Source organism: Ctenocephalides felis, unplaced genomic scaffold, assembly GCF_003426905.1.
Source record: "Ctenocephalides felis isolate EL2017-DRISC unplaced genomic scaffold, ASM342690v1 CF-g0.4_SCAFFOLD_01170, whole genome shotgun sequence".
NCBI lineage: Eukaryota > Metazoa > Arthropoda > Insecta > Siphonaptera > Pulicidae > Ctenocephalides > Ctenocephalides felis.
Window position 1 is genome coordinate 14620405 of NW_020537324.1, and position 20970 is coordinate 14641374.

At 27.7% G+C, this 20970-nt stretch overlaps 3 protein-coding genes across 3 annotated transcripts in view; 1 reads left to right on the forward strand and 2 right to left on the reverse strand.

Annotated features, from left to right (window-relative positions):
* Nucleotides 1-423: 423 nt before the first annotated feature.
* On the reverse strand, nucleotides 424-2560 carry LOC113366871 (mitotic spindle assembly checkpoint protein MAD1-like). The gene is made up of 11 exons (XM_026608520.1): nucleotides 2550-2560; nucleotides 2293-2475; nucleotides 2162-2228; nucleotides 1986-2098; nucleotides 1739-1916; nucleotides 1524-1657; nucleotides 1290-1451; nucleotides 1077-1154; nucleotides 967-1016; nucleotides 696-746; nucleotides 424-568 (listed from the first exon to the last, which is right to left on the reverse strand). The coding sequence occupies exons 1-11, from the start codon at nucleotides 2553-2555 to the stop codon at nucleotides 424-426; spliced, it is 1167 nt and encodes a 388-aa protein (XP_026464305.1). The 5' UTR covers nucleotides 2556-2560.
* A 565-nt stretch (nucleotides 2561-3125) lies between these two features.
* LOC113366872 lies at nucleotides 3126-3724 on the reverse strand. The gene is made up of 3 exons (XM_026608521.1): nucleotides 3511-3724; nucleotides 3306-3436; nucleotides 3126-3230 (listed from the first exon to the last, which is right to left on the reverse strand). Exons 1-3 carry the CDS (start codon nucleotides 3620-3622, stop codon nucleotides 3126-3128), a joined length of 348 nt encoding a protein of 115 aa, XP_026464306.1. The 5' UTR covers nucleotides 3623-3724.
* A 501-nt stretch (nucleotides 3725-4225) lies between these two features.
* The window catches only part of LOC113366873 (guanine nucleotide exchange factor subunit Rich-like), a gene marked incomplete at its 5' end in the record, with an annotated part of 44178 nt that continues 27433 nt past the window's right edge, over nucleotides 4226-20970 (forward strand). Inside the window, 13 exon segments of the mRNA XM_026608522.1 lie at nucleotides 4226-4490; nucleotides 4629-4736; nucleotides 4812-4901; nucleotides 5390-5648; nucleotides 5798-5928; nucleotides 6008-6099; nucleotides 6193-6451; nucleotides 6709-6867; nucleotides 6946-7170; nucleotides 7237-7405; nucleotides 7481-7672; nucleotides 7745-7876; nucleotides 8312-8376. Of these exon segments, the coding sequence (XP_026464307.1) occupies nucleotides 4350-4490; nucleotides 4629-4736; nucleotides 4812-4901; nucleotides 5390-5648; nucleotides 5798-5928; nucleotides 6008-6099; nucleotides 6193-6451; nucleotides 6709-6867; nucleotides 6946-7170; nucleotides 7237-7405; nucleotides 7481-7672; nucleotides 7745-7876; nucleotides 8312-8376 (2022 nt within the window).

Consider the following 20970-nt stretch of genomic DNA (forward strand, 5'->3'; position numbering starts at 1 on the left):
TTATTTTCCCAATAGACGAATTATGCACAATTGTAAATGTACGGAATTAAGTGGTGCTTATGTGGTATGATTTCAATGGCTACTTTATAATGACGATAATGAATTTTTAATGTTATGTTTAATTTGAAAATTTAACTGAAGTAATAATAATATCAGGTTTATAAATTAATATTAAGTAGGAAATTAAATTAATTATAACCTCAATTTAATTAATCTAGTGTTAATCTAGTATACTTTATTAAGTCTATTTAACATAAATACATCCAATGCCTTCTATATATATGCAAAATTAAGTTCAGAAATATTATGAAAAATTGTTAATGGCTGAAATTTGTTAATATTTATTCATTATTTGAACTTGTATAGGCAACTTCAAATAAATGTTAAAATTATACTATTAAATATTTAATTGCTTTACACATATTACAGTTGAATAGTATTAGTTGTTTCCATGACTGTGGTCCTTTTTACTAAATCTAAGGTCAGAGCGCTAAGAAATGCTGGAATTGAACCATACTGCCTCAAATAAGTATTCACATGATCATCCAAGGTACGTAAATATGGAGTTCTAATAATTTAAGTTCATTTTCATACTCAAAGCTCAAGTATTCATTTCACTCTCTGCATACATATTTGTTACCCTAAAAAAGTTAATTTAATCATATTTATTTACAGGCATGAAAAATTAATCTCACATTCTATCAATATCATAAGAAGGATTTGCTGGACAATAGAAAGATATTAATCTGGACAATAATATTAAGGTAAGACACAAAAAAGTACCTATAGCTAGATGTGTTTATTCTATCAATTTATATCCTAGCATCATATAGCAAGCATCTCGAAATTCATGCATTGAGCTTTTGCAAAGGTCTTTTAACCGTTGAATTTTAATTTCATCTGCTTGGTTTTTTCACGTAACATTAAAAGCTCTGTAGTACCAGTCATATTTTGTGTTTGAGTTACATCTGTAGCTCCTTCTTCCAATTCTTTATCTTCTTTTTTAATCTTTCAATCTATAATGGAATTGAAAATATAAAACTTCAAAACAAATAATAAAAATAAAATATTAATACCTCTGTCTGCAATTGCTTTACATCTTCTTTATATTCCTTCTGGCTGTTAGTTGCAGGATTTAGTGTGAAATGTAAGATCTAAAAGAAAGTATATCTATTTTAGTTCTACTCAAAATGATTCTACTAAAATATGTATAGTTTTGGCACCATTACTTTCAGACTTAATTATTCTACAAATACAATTTATGATCAAATAAATGGAATAAACTAAACCTTTTCATTTGTTGTGCTTGTAACACTTCTATTTTGATGGAATTTTTCTAGTAACTGTTCACACTCATCACATCTCTTTGTTAATCTATCGTTCTCTTTCATAAGCTTTGAATTTTCTTCTTGCATTCGTGCTAATTGGTCAACAAATGCTGGTGGGTGCTGCTGCAAATGTTAAATCATTCTCAGTAGCTATTTGTACATGCATATAGTAGAATTATCACTGATTATATTAACCTTGCGGAACAGCTGATTGCAATTCCTTTCTAATGATTCCACTTGCTCTTTATAACCTTCTACAATTTTCTCCATTGCAGCAATGCGTTCTTTTAATAAAACTTCTGCGTTGTTCATGCTGTTTGTATTCATAACTATTAAATAAAATTATAAGTATTTTAAGATAAATTATAAGAAATTCATATTTTATAAGATATATAAAATTTTATATTCACTTGTTAAATCCTGGTCATATGAATCAACTAAGCCACGATAACAGTCACGCTCTTTTGCAACTTGTTGTAATTTTTTTTGAACTCTATGAAGAATATTTTGATGTTGCTTCAATGAATTTTTCAAATCTGTGATTTGTGTTGTAGTTTTTGACATATCTTGCTTAACATTTGTTAATTCCTAAATAAACCGCAATGTTCATAAAATTAGGTAACCATAATGGTAAAATAATAAACAAAGCATACTTACGATTTCAACAGCTTTCAAATTACTTTGCACTTTTAATTTATCAGCTGTTAATACCAATTCATTTTTCTGTAACTCTTCTATATATTGTTTTAAATCTTTTGGTGTACAATTCTCTATAATAAACAATATTGGGACTTGTAATAAATTCAAATACAATTATGAAATTAAATCGTTACCTCTATTGAAACTTCTCGATACAGCCTGCCATTCTTTTAACAAAGAGTCAGCTCTAGCAAAGTCAACCTTTTTAAAAAATTAAACAATAATATTTGTAAAATATATATGATTATATAAATAAGATAAATACCTGAATATTAGCAATATCTTTCAGTTTGTTATTTGCACTAGATAATTTAACATTCAAGTCATGAACTTGCTCCTCTAATATTAGTTTATTCTGAACATTTTCTCTTAACATACAAATTTCTTGGCGATATTGTTTCAACTCAGATTCCATTTCAGGAATTGTGGTTAATTTTTTCTGTAGTGACTGAAAAAGCATATTGCATCATTTCCTATATTATATGTATTATATTATTATTATATATATTAGTATTATTTTACCTTCATATGAGTGTCGTATTCTTATAGTTTAAAAGCTCGTTTTCTAAACTGTGCACTTTAATTTTGGTAGCTTCAAAATCAGCTTCCATTCTTAAATACTTGTCTTGAGTCTTTTTAGGTTTGAATTCTCATCCCGCAAATCTTTAATAACACGTTGGTATTCTTGATTTTTAAATTCCATATCATTAATTTGCTTAAATATGAAACAATGTTAATATGTAAAAACAATAAGAAATTGCTTATTCAAAATAATGCTACTCACCGACATATTACTTTTTTTAACTTCTATTTCTTTTCTTTCATTTTCACCAAAGGAATGTTTTAAATTGCTAATTTCTTCTTTCAATTGCATAATTACTTTATCTTTTTGATCTAGTTTGGATTCCATTGAAAGTTTAAATTCATCTAAACTGGAAGATGACTAAAAGAAATATATATGAAATCTAATTGATTTTAATTGTATGCATACATATAAATCTAACTAATATATCCTCACTCTAATCGAGTTAGTTTTTAAATCTTGTTCCCTTTTTAAGGCATGACAACCTGTGCTCTAACTCTTCAATAGTTTTTGTATCATTGGCTTTTGTCTTTGCAGTGCTCCTTCTCAATACTAAACAAAGTTTCCATTTCTTTTCGCAAACTATGCTGCTTTTCAATATAATCTTGCAACTGAGCTATCTATAAAATTTAATTTTATGTTTATATTTTATTTATACTATATTCAAATTTTATAAGTTTGAATAAAAATAATACTTCATTCTTTGCTATAGTCAGGCTACTTCGAACCCTTTTGATCTCCCAGGGAGATTCCATAATTGATTCATCTTTACTCCTTTTTGGAAAGTTGGGTTGTTCCTCATCTAGTGATCTCGGTTTTGATTTACCTTGAATACATGATAAATATATTCATTAATAATTAAAATTGTTGTAATGAAATTATTTTAGTATAAACAAGCACCATGATTTTCAAAAGAATCACCAAATGGAAGTTTTTTCGATACATTTGAACTTCTATTATCGTGTAGAACATTTTTTATGTAGCGTGTAAAATCTGCTGTATCGTCTCCCATGATAATAAAATAAGAAAATAATGATAATAGAAGCAATTTTCAGTTTTGTTTATAAACTACAGCAAAAATAGACCGATTAACCAAAACATGACTTGATTTTGACAATTCTTGATTGTTTATTAGTGCTGCCAACATCGACAAAATATACTAAATGTTTCAGGTGGCAGCATTTGTGGGCGTTCATGGCGGAAAGATGGCAAAACAAAATGACAGATTGACAGTTTTTATTCATTTTCATCTTCTTAAATAAAATATTGACTCATTATGTATTAGCTTGTTTAAGAAAGTTTTTAAGAAAGATAAAACCATATGAAAGTACTGAATGAATTCGATAGTACTTTATATTACTATGATAGTATGCTATTGTACTACGATACTATCCTGATTAATCCTGATAATACGCTATATATACCGAATAAAATATAGACATAATGAAACATAAAATATACCGAATAAAATATAAACATAAACTATGATATGTTATATCAAGCTTATATTAGATAAATATTTAATACTATGTCGTAGTTTTTAAAACCATCTGACATCTGGCATTACTTAACACATGTTATTCTCAACACAAGTCACATAGATAAAAGAAGAGTATTCCAAAGAATGACAGCTAGGCGAACGTTTGAGTAAAAATGAGGTTGTGGGTGTTTCGTTAAAGATGTTACATTCTGATATTCTGAATCTTAATTTTATTAACAATACATAAAAAAAAACAAAAATGTATTTTCCTATTGGATGGCCTAAAATTTTAAGGACTCCTGAACTTACTGATGAGAACATAATTCAAGTAGTATGTAATCGCGATAAGATTCTTTTTGTTGTTTTGACAGATGACACAATTTCTGTATGGTTCACTAAGGTATGCTTGTTCAATTACTTACAACTTAATTTATATTATGTTATAAACGCTATCTTTTTTATATTTATTTTTTGGTACCTTTTTGTTATTTCACAGTTAGCATATTTCTCAATTAATGTTATGTATCATTATTTTTAGCCATGTGTTTTGATTGTTCATCATCGTAGAGATCAGGAATCATTGGAGAAACTTGGCAGTAATACAATAGTAGAATGGAAGCCCGATTCGACTATGCTAGCAGTAGTGGTAAGTATTCTAATGCCTATATATTGGTCATAGTTATACAGACTTTTTTCTAAAACTGTTCCTTATTTTTTTTAGACTGTTGGAGGGCATTTAATTCTTTATGATGTCAGTTTTTCGGAAGAGCTCTCTAGAGGTGGAGTTTATCAGCAGAATGATCCCCCACAGGTGATTTTCATTTAAATGTGTGCAGAGTTTTATTTTTTTAAATAATGCCCAATAATATTGTAATATTATTGGCCAAAAAAAATTCCATCAGGGCTATGCATATGTTTTTTGTAGTTAAAATTTGCAAAAGAGTTATATGAGCTTATATTTAAATATGAGTATTTAATATATTGCTTGAAGTTATTTATTATCTAAATTTTTGAAGATATATATATTTTTTTGTAAATACAACTGCAAAATAATTCTATTGAAATTATAATTTTTGTGATTTGTTGATTTTTGTTACAGATAGTAAAGAATATAAATTTATGTTATTATATTAGATTTACATTTGTAAATTCTGCATACATTTCATTAATTTATGAATTGCTCTATATAAAAGTTTGTGAGTTCTAAGTTTATATTAAACCTGACTTGATTGCAGAAAATGTAAATTCAATATGATATAAAATTGTTAACTTTGGCTTTATATACTTATCATGTTTTAGCCGAGTTTGCGTAGAGATAGTGCTGAACTATTTGTTCGAGAGGTAGTACCAGCTCTAACACTTACTCGGCGAATGATATTATCTCCGTGGCGCGGAAGAATAGCTCGCGCGGCTTGTGTCAGTGCTACTGATATATTGTTGGCCACAGAACGGGGCCATCTTGTTCGATATCGTTGGGATGGAACTCTTTGTGATGGGGAATGTGCCCTGGATCTTAGTTGCATTTCGTTTTATTATGGGGGTACACACTGTGGTAGTGGTGAGTCTAAACTAAAGAATTTTTTGGTTCTAATAATAATTCCAATTTTGAAGATATAGCCCAATATTATTTCATTTACATAATGAATCATTTATTTTCATTCTAAACATCTGATGTAAACTTTGAAAATATAAACGGAATTTTTATAGCATTACCTGCTCCAGATAATGCATATGTTATTGATATGGAATACTCACCCTTAATTGGGGGTTTTGCTATTGTGATGAATGATGGCCGAGCTGCTTTTCTTACTGGATCTGTTACAAGGTTTGAACCAAATGTAAGTATAAATATATATTCAAAAAAATTTTTTAGTATAAATAGTTTTACATAATTTATCCCTATTTTATTAATTGTAGCAAGTGCAAGGAATGTGGGCAATTGATATTGATGATGCTACTTGTGTTAGTGTGAATCACAAATACAGACTTATAGCTTTTGGTCGAAAAAAGTAAGTAATAGAATAACTATTAGATATATAGGCATCACAAATTATTTGTTTATTAAAATTACAAAACATATCAATTTATTTCTTTTATATCAGTTCAACAGCAACAGTTTTTACTATTGATGAACATTCTGGACAGCTTGAACTATCTCATCATATGCGTCTTGGTGCTAAAGATTGGGGTTATGGTTTGGGGGCTGTCCGGGCTATGACTGTGACTCCTGATGGTTGTGCCACTGCTTTAACTTGGCAATCAGGCGGTCTTTCAGTTTGGAGTACATTTGGGGCGCTGCTAATGTGTACATTGGCATGGGATTATGGATTAATTGAAAATACTGTTAATATAATTAGCATGGTTAGTATATGAAAAGATAAAACTACATCCCTAATTAAGGCAACTGAAATAATTGAAATTGAAAATCTAAATATAATGTTCTTATATTAATTTAAGGTTTTTAGTTTCTTACAATATTTGACTTATAATAATTAATTAATAATTGAACTAATTTTCTTTAAACTAATGGGAATATTGAGTGTTCAATTATTAAATCATGTCATGATTTACATTATTAGCTAACTAGTAAATACACAATTGAATCAAATTTAATATAGGATTGGTCAATGGAGGGCTATCAACTTTATATGGTGCGCTGGCAAGATAAAGCTGCTGAATTACAACCAGTCAGTCCAACTTCTACAAAAAAGAATGGTTCAACCAGCCTATTACAATTAGATTTTGTAAAAAGTCTTTTAACAGTCAATCCTTATATGGTAAGTAATAAATCTAAGATAAATTTTCATTTGCTTTATATAAAACATGCAGAAATTTTTAATTTTTATGTTTTGCAGAGTCAGCATGCACATTTATATCTACAAGGTGATGATAAAATTTATATCAATTTGTGTGAAAACCTTAAAACAGGCCATGCTATGAAAAAATATGACACAATGTCTTTCGATATGAACAGTATGCCAACTGGCATGACCTCGATTGGAGTAATGCCTTCTGAAAGTAAACAATGGATGATCATCACAATACCATCTCAATATTCTGCTACAAATTGGCCTATTAGAGTATGAAAACTTTAGTTATACAAAATAATATATTTTGATATCTTGACTTAAACAACGTTTTTATAGTATGCCGCTGTAGATAATGATGGTCTACATATAGCTGTAGCTGGTCGATATGGATTTGCTGTTTATAATGTGGTCACAAGAAAATGGAAATTATTTGGCAATGAAACACAAGAAAAAGATTTTGTAGTTACTGGTGGACTTCTGTGGTGGCGTGAATATGCAGTTATGGGTAAATAGTTTAACAAGATTTTGAATTTTTTTATATTTGATCACATTTTTAATTTCATTCAAAACTTATTTCTAGGTTGCTACAGTATATTGCAAAACAAACATGAAGTTCGATTTTATCCATTAGATTGTAAATTAGATAATAAATTTGCGACAATTTTGTCAATGCAGTCACAAGTTATGGTTATAAACTCCATAAGCGATAGTCTAGTTATTTTTTGTGGTGATGGGGTTATAGATATTTATAAAATGTCTCGTAATGAAGCAGGTAATTTTATGAGTGCAAATATATTTCTTAAAATAATATATATTTGTATTGGTATGTTTATTTATATTCAAGGTGGTTTTGTAAATACTTCAAGAATTCAAGAAGTGGATATAACTGCTTTGTGTGTACACCCAGCTTGTGTTATATCAGTAGCACTAACCAGACTACGAGCAGAGAGCTTCAGTAGAATGCATTACCATGACAGTTACAATGTAACGCCATTTCGTGATAAACGACAAAATTCTGAACAAAGTTAGTTCTATAAAAATATTTAGTATATTTTGTAATCATTTAAAACTTTTATTTGGTTTATTATTATTACAAATGTTATTGGTTGTATATTGAAATATTTTTTAAAAGATATAATTTTATTTAATATGTTAGATATTTTATATGTTAGGTAAATTATTTACCAACTATTTCATATTTGCACTATTTTTTTATTTTGTCTCTTTTTTTATTAAGTAATTACAAATATTTTAATTGAACAATTTTTTATTATATGATTTTGTATCATAATATGTTTAAAAATAATTTTGTAATTGATAATTCTTGTTACAGATACTCAAATAGATTATGCATATGACGCACTCGAAACTCAACAAATATTGCCCGAAGGACAAGTCACAAAACCAGTAGAAACTATGGTGCTAAATGTTAGTGGTCGCTTGATGATGGTCCAAAGAGAGGTGACTGCAGATGCAGTTGATAATAATGAAAACAGGGGGGTAAGTGAAAGATGGATTAATAATTTTATTATACATTGTATGTTGATACTCATCGCATTCCTATTTTTTTTATTTTATTTATGGTTATAAGTGATTATCTTAGGATCATAAATATTTGGATATCTATTAGTTTTTTTAACCAAAATATATATTTAATTTTTTATCATTTTTAAAGCATTTATAGAAATCTTCACATACTGAAATGTGAAGTTGAGTAGAGTTATTTCAAATGATTTATTATAAAAAATATACACATATTTTTAAAAGTACTTTATTGCATATAATATACCTTAATAAATATATTTCTAATGTTTGCTATTGATAGTTTGATGCATCACAAAATATATAATACATATAAATAACAATTTTTAAATCTACATCCGCATATATGAGCGGTATCTTCAGTCATTTGATCAATAATCCAGGCATTCAATAATTATATTTTACTAATAAGTAACAAACAATTTTATAAATATATGCTGTAATATGTATGAACTTTGGCGTAATGATTTTTGCGATGAAGACGATTTTATTATATAGCGCGCTATAAAGCAAATACTAAGAATACTATTATGATAAGAGTTTCATGTTTTATGTGTTTTTCCATGCCGGCGAAACAGTTGTTTATTTAGAATCCCCAATGGTGACCTCCTCCTATACTGGAACCATGCTCTAGTTGTTGTTTTGGTTCTCCAACTTTTGTTACTACTGCATTGAAACCATTGTGCTTATCAGCGGTGTAGTCTACTATTCTTTGCGTTCCATCAGCTTCCGTCAATGAATATTGTCCTGAAATAATAGTGTATTTTAAATTTATTTTAATTCATATTTACACCAGAAATTACGTACCTTTTACGACGTCACCATCTCTCGATTCCCAAGCGTTTTTTTCATCGCCTGTATGAGGATCATGAACAGAGTAACCGTATTTATACTTTGGTGGCTCCTGAAAATAATTGGTAGCATTTATATCTGAGTTTAGATCATTTTATCATTTCAAATCGTGGAAGCAACATAATATTATATTCACATGATAATCTTCGTGTCCATGTCCATAAGATTCGCCGCCTCCCATTTCGTGACCTCCTTCGAAATCGTGCGTCGCCACAATTTGGTGTCCGCCTTCAAAGTCATGGCCGCCTCCAAAATCATATCCGCCTACATCATGCGAATCAAAACCACCTCCAATGTAGCCCGCTCTGGTTAATGCTAGAACCACCGATAGCACGGAAATTATCTGAAAATCAATGTTATATAAATCTTTAAGGGGCACAACTAGTGTAACCCCCTATAAAAAAGCTGATTTTTGGGAATTTATATTAAAAAAACTACTTTATCAATCATTTCAAAATTTTAGAAATATATTTATACATGTTTTAAGAATACATAGTAAAATTTTTGAAGAAAAAAATTAAATATTTTTCAAGTTATCGTCGGTCTCCAACGGCGCGACAAAAAAAGGGCCTTAACTGCTGCAGTGATTCCGGCCTTCTACGTGGATGAAATAAAAAAAAAATCTCGTTAAACTAGATAATATTGTCTGTAAAATGAACTACGATGAAAAAAATAAATCAAAAATTGACAAAATGGCGGCGTTTTTTTAAAAAAAGTCGAATTTTAGCCAAAATTTTGGTCGTTTTTCGACTGCCAAAAATCGATTTTTGTCCCGATCGAAAAATCGATAGTTTATTTTACGGAGAACTGTATAAAGAACATGTAAAAAAAAATTGATAGTGATCGGATCATTCGTTTTTGAGTAATCACTGCAGCAAATTCGGAAAATGCTGTTTCGAGAAAAACGCGTTTAAAGATAAAATAATCGTTGTACTATAATATATAACTATATATATACTTTTTAAATGGCTGTAACTCAAAAACTATTTGAGATATTGATTTGAAATTTTTATATATTATTTTTAAAGGTGTAATCTACCGAAATATGAAAAAAAACAAAAATCGATTTTTTCGAAATTTCACACTAGTTGTGTCCCTTAAATTAATCAGCGTAATATATCTTTTAATTCAAAAGTATCAATTCAATTTATTGCGACACGTTGATGATAACTTTAAATTAGAGACGAATATGTTGTAATGCAATTTGTAAAATTTCTATTTTCATTAATTGACTGTTAGGAATTTATATTATTAGTATTTATAAATTATCCAACAGCTTGCAACATTAATTTTCTCATGCTGATGCATAGAATGCAAAATCTTTGTTGTACGACGATAAAACATTTAATGTGTTCATAAAATATAGTATTACTTTCAGTTGCGAAACGTATTATATGATGTTGCAATAAATTTAATATATGATGTAAATACAAAGTTTAATTAGAATAGCCGAAAACGGATTAATATTTTTAAAGTTTGGATATTATGAAAGGAAATATTAAATTCTATATATTTAATTTTAAATTTTTATTTTCTAAAAATATTATTTTGTCATTATATCGTAGTTTTCATGAACTATGATATTTACTTCTATAGTATATTAACCGAAATTTAATATCACAATTTTTTAAGAAAATTTATAAGCTCATTTTTAATGTTTTTAAATTTTTGCAATTATATTTTTATTTCTCTTATTGATATTATAAACAGCAATCAAAATAATATAATTTTATAAGTTATTATGATAGCTTATACAATTACATGATTTTGATTGCTATTAAGTTTTTTTATAAGGAATCAAAAATCATTATATTGATTTACGATGATTATTTATCGCCAATCCATTTTTTAGTATATTTTTTTGTTTTTTATTTTTTTATCAAATTACTAAGTATCTTAAAATTTAACTTTTCTTTCGTTTGTGTAATTAACTAGAAATTTATAATAAAATAAGACTTATTTTTAAAATTTAGATTTAAATATTAATGCGATTTAGATTATCCATAAGGCCAGATTTTATCGGTTTTTAAACACTTTTAGAATCCAATTAAAACATATGAAATAATCTAAAATTTAACTAAAATTAAAGTATTTATTACTAAGTTTCTACCTTAAACATGTTTTATTTTTTGTTTAAACTATTGATACGATCACACAAACTGAACTGTATGATTAGCGAGTATCTTCCCTCGTTTTTATACTGCCGTTTGTAGAACTGAAAATGGAAAGTGTTTCTTTTCCTTTCCATCTATATAGTCTCACATCATTCTCATATACGAGCCAAAGTGTTAAAACTAATATACAGTAAATCACAATTAATAATCATAATAATTAGATCCAAAAAATTGTATTCATGTCACTTCGTATTAATTTAGTCCCCAAAATCACAAATTTTTAATTAATGCTCAATATACATGAAAATTTTTATACCCACACTAGTATACGATTATTTACTATTAAAATAATCATCCCCAATAATAGTATGTGCCGGATTCAGTTTTTTTAATATTTTGTGAATGACACTTTAACTTATTAATTTATTAATAACTGTGGGGATTGTACTCATTTTAATGAACTGATTTTAATTTATTGTTATATTTATAATTATTTATATAAGCATTATAATGTATTCAAATTTATATACACGAGATATTTATTCGGGCTATTTAAAAAATAACATAATGGTATTGAATTATTGAATATATTTTTATTAGAATATTTATTGTTTTTGAGTGGGATATCATTAATGAAAAAATAATCTATCAATCAATCATTTAAAGTTAGAAGAAGAAAGTTGAAAATTACTTTTAAATTTTATCGAAATAAATCTAAATTGCTCATATCTAAATAGTTCATACTACTTTATAAGTTAAGTTTATCAAAAAATAGAACGACCCTTTAGGGGAAGGAATAATTCATATTTAAAATTTATATACATAAAATATATATTAGGTTATTATTAATAAACAAATCATTCACTAATCAATAATAATTATTAATATATGTGGAGAAAAACTACATAATATTGTTAAAATATCATTTTGGATGGAATCAGAATTGCTTAAATAATAATATTTTTTTCACTTTAGGAACCACTATGGTTCGTACATTAAAAATACAGTCAATTAATGTAGTTAATCATGATAATTTATTTCAAATACGCACAAATTTGTTTAGCCCATTTCGGAATCGGAATTAATGCGAAAATATTATCTATTTAATATGAACTATAGATCTATTATAAATAGACATTTGTTCATCAATTCGGAAAAATTAAGCTAATATAGAGAATATTAAAACTTGTTAATTTTTGTCAATTTCTTATCATTTTTCATGTTTTTCTATTGCATCCTCAAGCTCAATTTGTAGGTTATTTAATTACTAATAAAATTTTATTATGAATTTTGCCATTACATATTAATTATATTGCATACATTTTAAAGAAAATGTATAGTTTCTGCTCGTATATCTCTGTTTAAAACTTACTTTGTACTAATGTTTAAAATTTAAAGGGAACGATTAGTCGTGGTTTATGTAAGTCTTCACTTTAAATTTGAACTTAATTATAAGCGAAATTATGAAACATCTTACTACGAAAATCATAATCATTATTCCATTATGAAAAATGTATTTCACCAGTTGATGTGGTATTTACAGCTGCTCTATTGTTAGAATGGTATACTATCCTCCTCTTGGAGGTTTGCTAATATCTTCTTGAGTTTTAATAAAAATATTAAATTAATATTATTATATCAAAATTCAAGAGGAGGATAGCAAATCCAATTATTAAAAATATAAAATCTTCTGAACAAGTATATGGTTTTTATTTGGTAATTTCGAGTTTAGATGGATACTTACGCTTTCCTTGTGTTTTATCTGCATAGTGTTATATGCAAGAGCAAGAGCTCAAAGTAATTTCCAATAGAGTATTTATAAATAATGTGCTTTGTTTCGAGAGAGTTTGGTTGTTTGTATGCTTTTCATCGTTAGGCGATTCGCAACGCTTTATGCTACGCAATCAAACAATGATTGCTGTACTTCACTGCGGAACAACGAAATTTACTTCCTCAGATTTACTTACTCAGATCAGTATAATGTATTCAACATTTTAACTTCCCGAAGGAGAAGTTTATGTTCTCATAAAAAATCCGATTCGCTAATTTTATGTTTTCTCACGTTTCAAGCCATTCTGAATCGAATGAGCCCAAATTTGGAAAAAGTATGTGTGTGTGTGCGTGTATGTGAACAGATTTTTTGCCGTAAATCGACGTTTTTCTCAAAGCCGGTTCGATCAATTTCAAAAATTTTCTTGTAATAAAGTTTTTTAAAAAAAATTTCGACGATTTTTATGATTTTTTTTTTTGACGGTAGATATCATAGTCTTCTAGATCAGGGGTCGGCAAGCTTTTAACTGTGGTGTGCCGAGCCACTTTACCAATATGATTCAGGGTGCCGCCTGAAATATATAACGGTTCTGGGGGAGAAGAATTATAACCAAATTATCTTTTTAACATTTTTATTAACTAGTGGGGTGCATGGCATCGTGCCTTAATTCAAATTTGCTAGAACTTTTCATACTGAAATTAAAAATCTTGGTACTGAACCCAAAAAAAATTACACAAAAATATGTACACAGTATTAAAATCTCTATAAAATATTTGATAATTTGATGTACATAAGTCCAATGGGTGTAAAATTACTACAATGTTTGTAAAAAACTACAATGGGTGTAAAATTACTACAATGTTTGTAAACATACCACAATGGGTGTAAAATTACTACAATGTTTGTAAACAATACTACAATGGGTGTAAAATTACTAAAATGTTTTGTAAACATACTACAATGGGTGTAAAATTACTACAATGTTTGTAAAAATACTATAATGTTTGTAAACAATATTACAATGGGGTGTAAAAAAACAATTACTACAATGTTAGTAAAAATACTACAATGGGTGTAAAATTACTACAATGTTATTGAAAATACTACAATGGTGTAAAATTACTACATGTTTAGTAAAAATACTACAATGGGTGTAAAATTACTACAATGTTTGTAAAAATCCTAAATGAGTGTAAAATTAGTACAATGTTTGTAAACAATACTACAATGGTGTGTAAATTACTACAATGTTTGTAAACAATACTACAATGGGTGTAAAATTACTACACAATGTTTTGTAAAATATACTACAATGGTGTAAAATTACTACACAATGTTTGTAAAAATACTACAATGGGTGTAAATTACTACAATGTTTGTAAAAATACTACAATGGGTGTAAAATTACTACAATGTTTGTAAACAATACTACAATGGGTGTAAATTACTACAATGTTTGTAAAAATACTACAATGGGTGTAAAATTACTACAATGTTTGTAAACAATACTACAATGGGTGTAAAATTACTACAATGAGCGTAAAAATACTACAATGGGTGTAAAAATTACTACAATGTTTGTAAAAATACTACAATGGGTGTAAAATTACTACAATGTTTGTAAAATACTACAATGGGTGTAAAATACTACAATGTTTAAACAATACTACAATGGGTGTAAAATTACTACAATGAGCGTAAAATTACTACAATGTTTGTAAAAATACTACAATGTGTGTGTAATTACTACAATGGGTGTAAAATTACTACAATGATGTTGTAAAAATACTACAATGGCGTAAATTACTACAATGTTGTGTAACAATACTACAATGGGTGTAAAAATACTGTACAATGTGAGCGTAAAATTACTACAATGGGTGTAAAATTACTACAATGTTTGTAAAAATACTACAATGGGTGTAAAATTACTACAATGTTTGTAAAAATACTACAATGAGCGTAAAATTACTACAATGTTTGTAAAAATACTACAATGAGCGCAAAATTACTACAATGTTTGTAAACAATACTACAATGGGTGTAAAATTACTACAATGGGTGTAAAATTACTACAATGTTTGTAAAATACTACAATGGGTGTAAAATTACTACAATGTTGTAAACAATACTACAATGGGTGTAAAATTACTACATGTTTGTAAAAATACTACAATGGGTGTAAAATTACTACAATGTTTGTAAAAATACTACAATGGGTGTAAAATTACTACAATGAGCGTTAAAAATTACTACAATGGGTGTAAAATTACTACAATGTTTGTAAAAATACTACAATGGGTGTAAAATTACTACTACAATGGGTGTAAAATTACTACAATGTTGTAAAATACTACAATGGGGTGTAAAATTACTACAATGTTGTAAAAATACTACAATGGGTGTAAAATTACTACAATGTTGTAAAAATACTACAATGGGTGTAAAATTACTACAATGTTTGTAAAAATACTACAATGGGTGTAAAATTACTACAATGTTTGTAAGCAATACTACAATGGGTGTAAAATACTACAATGAGCGTAAAAATTACTACAATGGTGTAAAATTACTACAATGTTTGTAAAAATACTACAATGGGTGTAAAATTACTACAATGTTTGTAAAATACTACAATGGGCGTAAAATTACTACAATGAGCGTAAAATTACTACAATGTTTGTAAAATACTACAATGGGTGTAATTACTACAATGTTTGTAAAAATACTACAATGGGTGTAAAATTACTACAATGGGTGTAAAATTACTACAATGTTTGTAAGCAATACTACAATGGGTGTAAAATTACTACAATGTTTGTAAAAATACTACAATGGGTGTAAATTACTACATGGTGTGTAAAAAAAACTACATGGTGTAAAATTACTACAATGTTTGTAAAAATACTACAATGGGTGTAAAATTACTACAATGTTTTGTAAACAATACTACAATGGTTTGTAAAATTACTACAATGAGCGTAAAATTACTACCATTTTGTAAAATACTACAATGGGTGTAAAATTACTACAATGGTGTAAAATTACTACAATGGGTGTAAAATTACTACAATGTTTGTAAAATACTACAATGGGTGTAAATTACTACAATGTTGTAAGCAATACTACAATGGGTGTAAAAAATACTACAATGAGCGTAAATTACTACAATGAGCGTAAAATTACTACAATGTTTGTAAAAATACTACAATGGGTGTAAAATACTACAATGTTTGTAAAAATACTACAATGAGCGTAAAATTACTACAATGAGCGTAAATTACTACAATGAGCGTAAAATTACTACAATGTTTGTAAACAAAACTACAATGTGTCAAATTACTACAATGGGTGTAAAATTACTACAATGTTTGTAAAAATACTACAATGGGTGTAAAATTACTACAATGGGTGTAAAATTACTACAATGTTTGTAACAATACTACAATGGGTGTAAATTACTACAATGAGCGTGTAAAATTACTACAATGAGCGTAAAATTACTACAATGTTTGTAAAATACTACAATGGGTGTAAAATTACTATAATGAGCGTTAAATTACTACAATGTTTGTAAAAATTACTACAATGGGTTGTAAAATTACTACAATGTTTGTAAAACAATACTACAATGGGTGTAAAATTACTACAATGGCGTATTATTACTACAATGTTTGTAACAATACTACAATGGGTGTAAAATTACTACAATGAGCGTAAAATTACTACAATGTTTGTAAAAAATACTACAATGGGTGTAAAAATTACTACACAATTGTTGTAAAAATACTACAATGAGCGTAAAATTACTTCAATGAGCGTAAAATTACTACAATGTTTGTAAACAATACTACAATGGGTGTAAAATTACTACAATGGGTGTAAAATTACTACAATGTTTATAAAAATGGGTGTAAAATTACTACAATGTTTTGTAAAAATACTACAATGGGTGTAAAATTACTACAATGTTTGTAAAATACTACAATGAGCGTAAAATTACTACAATGAGCGTAAAATTACTACAATGTTTGTAAAAAATACTACAATGGGTGTAAAATTACTACAAGTTTGTAAAATACTACAATGGCGTAAAATTACTACAATGTTTGTAAACAATACTACAATGGTGTAAATTACTACTACAATGTTTGTAAAATACTACAATGAGCGTAAAATTACTTCAATGAGCGTAAAATTACTACAATGTTTGTAAACAATACTACAATGGGTGTAAAATTACTACAAGGGTAAAATTACTATACTACAATGTTTATAAAAATGGGTGTAAAATTACTACAATTTTGTAAAATACTACAATGGGTGTAAAATTATTACAATTACTACAAACATACTACAATGGGTGTAAAACTACTACAATGTTTGTAAACAATACTACAATGGGTGTAAAATTACTACAATGTTTGTAAAAATACTAAATGGGTGTAAAATACTACAATGGGTGTAAAATTACTACAATGAGCGTAAAATTACTACAATGTTTGTAAAAATACTACAATGGGTGTAAAATTACTACAATGTTTGTAAACAATACTACAATGGGTGTGAAAAATGACATTGTTTTACTTATGGGTGTAAAATTACTACAATGTTTGTAAAAAATACTACAATGGGTGTAAAATTACTACAATGTTTGTAAAAATACTACAATGAGCGTAAAATTACTACCAATGAGCGTAAATTACTACAATGTTTTGTAAAAAATACTACAATGGGTGTAAAATTACTACAATGTTTGTAAAATACTACAATGGGCGTAAAATTACTACAATGTTTGTAAACAATACTACAATGGGTGTAAAATTACTACAATGTTTGTAAAAATACTACAATGAGCGTAAAATTACTTCAATGAGCGTAAATTACTACTACAATGTTGTAAACAATACTACAATGGGTGTAAAAATACTACTAATGGGTGTAAAATTACTACAATGTTTATAAAAATGGGTGTAAAATTACTACAATGTTTGTAAAAATACTACAATGGGTGTAAAATTATTACAATTACTACAAACAATACTACAATGGGTGTAAAACTACTACAATGTTTGTAAACAATACTACAATGGGTGTAAAATTACTACAACATGTTTGTAAAAAATACTAAAATGGGTGTAAAATTACTACAATGGGTGTAAAATTACTACAATGAGCGTAAAATTACTACAATGTTTGTAAAAATACTACAATGGGTGTAAAATTACTACAATGTTTGTAAACAATACTACAATGGGTGTGAAAAATGACATTTTTTAACTTATGGGTGTAAAATTACTACAATGTTGTAAAAATACTACAATGGGTGTAACATTACTACAATGTTTGTAAACAATACTACAATGGGTGTAAAACTACTACAATGTTTGTAAACAATACTACATTGGGTGTAAAATTACTACAATGTTTGTGAAAAAAATACTACAATGGGTGTAAAATTACTACAATGGGTGTATAATTACTACAATGAGCGTAAAATTACTACAATGTTTTAGTAAAATACTACAATGGGTGTAAAATTACTACAATGTTTGTAATCATACTACAATGGCTGTGAAAAATGACATTTTTTAACTTCCCGAATGAGAAGTTTGTTTTCATCAAAAAAATCCGATTCGCTAATTTTATGTTTTCTCGACGTTTCAAGCCATTCTGAATCGAATGAGACCAAATTTGGAAAAAGTATATGTGTGTGCGCTTGTATGTGAACAGATTTTTCGCCGTAAATCGACGTTTTCTCGAAAACGGCTGGGACGATTTCAAAAATTTAGAAGCCATTCGATATATCTCGATAAAGACTAGCGTTGGTGCGCCGATCGGCCGAGAGTTTCTTTATAAATAGCAGAAAAGTGAAAAATTTTTCGTCCACGTTTTAGCCCGCAATTCTGAATCGATTCTGAAAATTCAAAAATCGTTCCAAAGATATTGATTGGGAATCGTTTTTTTTTTTTGTCATTTTTTTTCAATTAGACCTTTTCATCACGTTTGCTCAAAAACGCCTGAACAGATTTCAGAATTTAAAAAAGCCAAAAAATTAAGCCGATTTTTATAAAACTTTCTTTGCTATGTATATCGTGGTCTTATAGAACTTACTGAAATATTACGGCCTTGCGACAAGTAGTTTAATTTTAAAAATTCATCAAAGAAAATGTGTAGTTTTGCTGACGTTTGTTAGAATTAAAATTAGATGATTTACTTGGTATAACGATAGATTACTTGGTCTTAATGAACATACTAAACCATTAACGTCCTACGAAAACTGGTTCAATTATAAAAATTATTGGTTTGTGAAAATTTGCTTTTAGAAAATACACCGATACTCGTTCGTTTTCAATTATGTGTAATAAATCCTCTCGGAATACTTTTAATCACTCATAAATTAATTTCTTTTTTATTAAGTCGATTATTTAAAATACCAATACCAACTAGTTTCTTGTTCAATTTAACAATCCTTAGATAAATCTCGGTAGAAAATGTATTCATAAAGGTGTGAGTCATCTCCAAATAGGATCTTAACAGACCATGTAATAACAAAACTATTAAATGTTAAAAAATTATTAAAATTATATTACATAGACGATTGGCGTTTATATAAATAAATAAATATGGGCATTTATGGTATGATATGATATAATCTATGATAGCAGTTATTTGACACGTTTGGCTTACTTCCGTAAATTACAAAATATTCTTTTGGGAGCGTAATTTTATGTAAGCATCGAAATATAATTTACAGCTTTTGGTTTCTAGTTTATTGGTGTTCACAATGATATAATTAAAATAAATAATTATCAAGCAGTGCGTTACGATACATTAGTATTACCGATTACCAAACATAAAAAGCACCAGCGTAACATGAACTATTTTATATCCGCACAATTATGCCTTACTTGGTGTGATTCTGATATTTGCCCATCAATCATTCGCACGCAAAAGTACTAACTTCTAAGTAAGAATTCATCATTACAACACCTTCAACAGTTTTCATTGGAAAGTGTTTTTCTACACTCAATTGTTGTAATATGAATGCAATAAATTATGTTTCGCATATGGGAATAATTAATTCCTTGTTCTATTTAAAATTATTACAAGGCTGGTGCATTAAGGGGGTATTTTAGTGTAGAAATTCAAAAAAATCGTTCTTTTTTATTTCATATTTTCAAAGTTTAACTATCTAAGAATATGGGTACGAGAAGGTTTTTGAAAATTTGAATCATTTTTTGGAGATATAGGCAACTTTAAATGCGTTTTCTCAGAACAGACTTTTTCAGTACTGTTGACACGATTCTCGAGTTTTAATCGACCGATTCACTTGAAATGTTCAGAGAGTCTTGTTTATAGACCTATCTATAGCCCGAACTAGGATTATCCACAAATTCCAATTTTTACTATGTTTTAAAAATTCGAGAAACTTAAAAAAAAAAACATTTTTTTCAAACAGTCGCCAATTTGTAAAAAAAATTTTTGCTCATCGCTAGTTTCGGGTGATTGCGACATCATTGTAGATTAATAATCTTCTTATTTTTCGCTTTCCGATGGCTAGGAGGGCTGAAATCATGTCAAGACTGAGGTGCCAATTTTTGAGGACCACCCCACTTCATCAGCTGCCAGTTTTTACAATTTTCAACTTTTTAGTTTTTGAATTTTTGTTTTGTGTTTTAATATATTAATAAATAAGTGGTAAAAAATGGATAGTAAAAACATTCATTGCTTTCTTTTACGACACTTTATAAATGACCTAAAATTCATCGCTCTACACTAGAATACCCC

Bases quoted from the DNA above. Each gene is read 5' to 3' on its own strand.
- LOC113366872 (XM_026608521.1), bottom strand. From the start codon at position 3,622: ATGGGAGACGATACAGCAGATTTTACACGCTACATAAAAAATGTTCTA. The intron at 3,437-3,510 runs GTGCTTGTTTAT...CATGTATTCAAG, and splicing joins TGATTCTTTTGAAAATCATG to GTAAATCAAAACCGAGATCA. The intron at 3,231-3,305 runs GTATTATTTTTA...TAAATTTTATAG, and splicing joins TGACTATAGCAAAGAATGAA to ATAGCTCAGTTGCAAGATTA.
- LOC113366871 (XM_026608520.1), bottom strand. The intron at 2,229-2,292 runs GTATTTATCTTA...TTTTTTAAAAAG, and splicing joins AAGATATTGCTAATATTCAG to GTTGACTTTGCTAGAGCTGA. The intron at 2,099-2,161 runs GTAACGATTTAA...TGTTTATTATAG, and splicing joins ATCGAGAAGTTTCAATAGAG to AGAATTGTACACCAAAAGAT.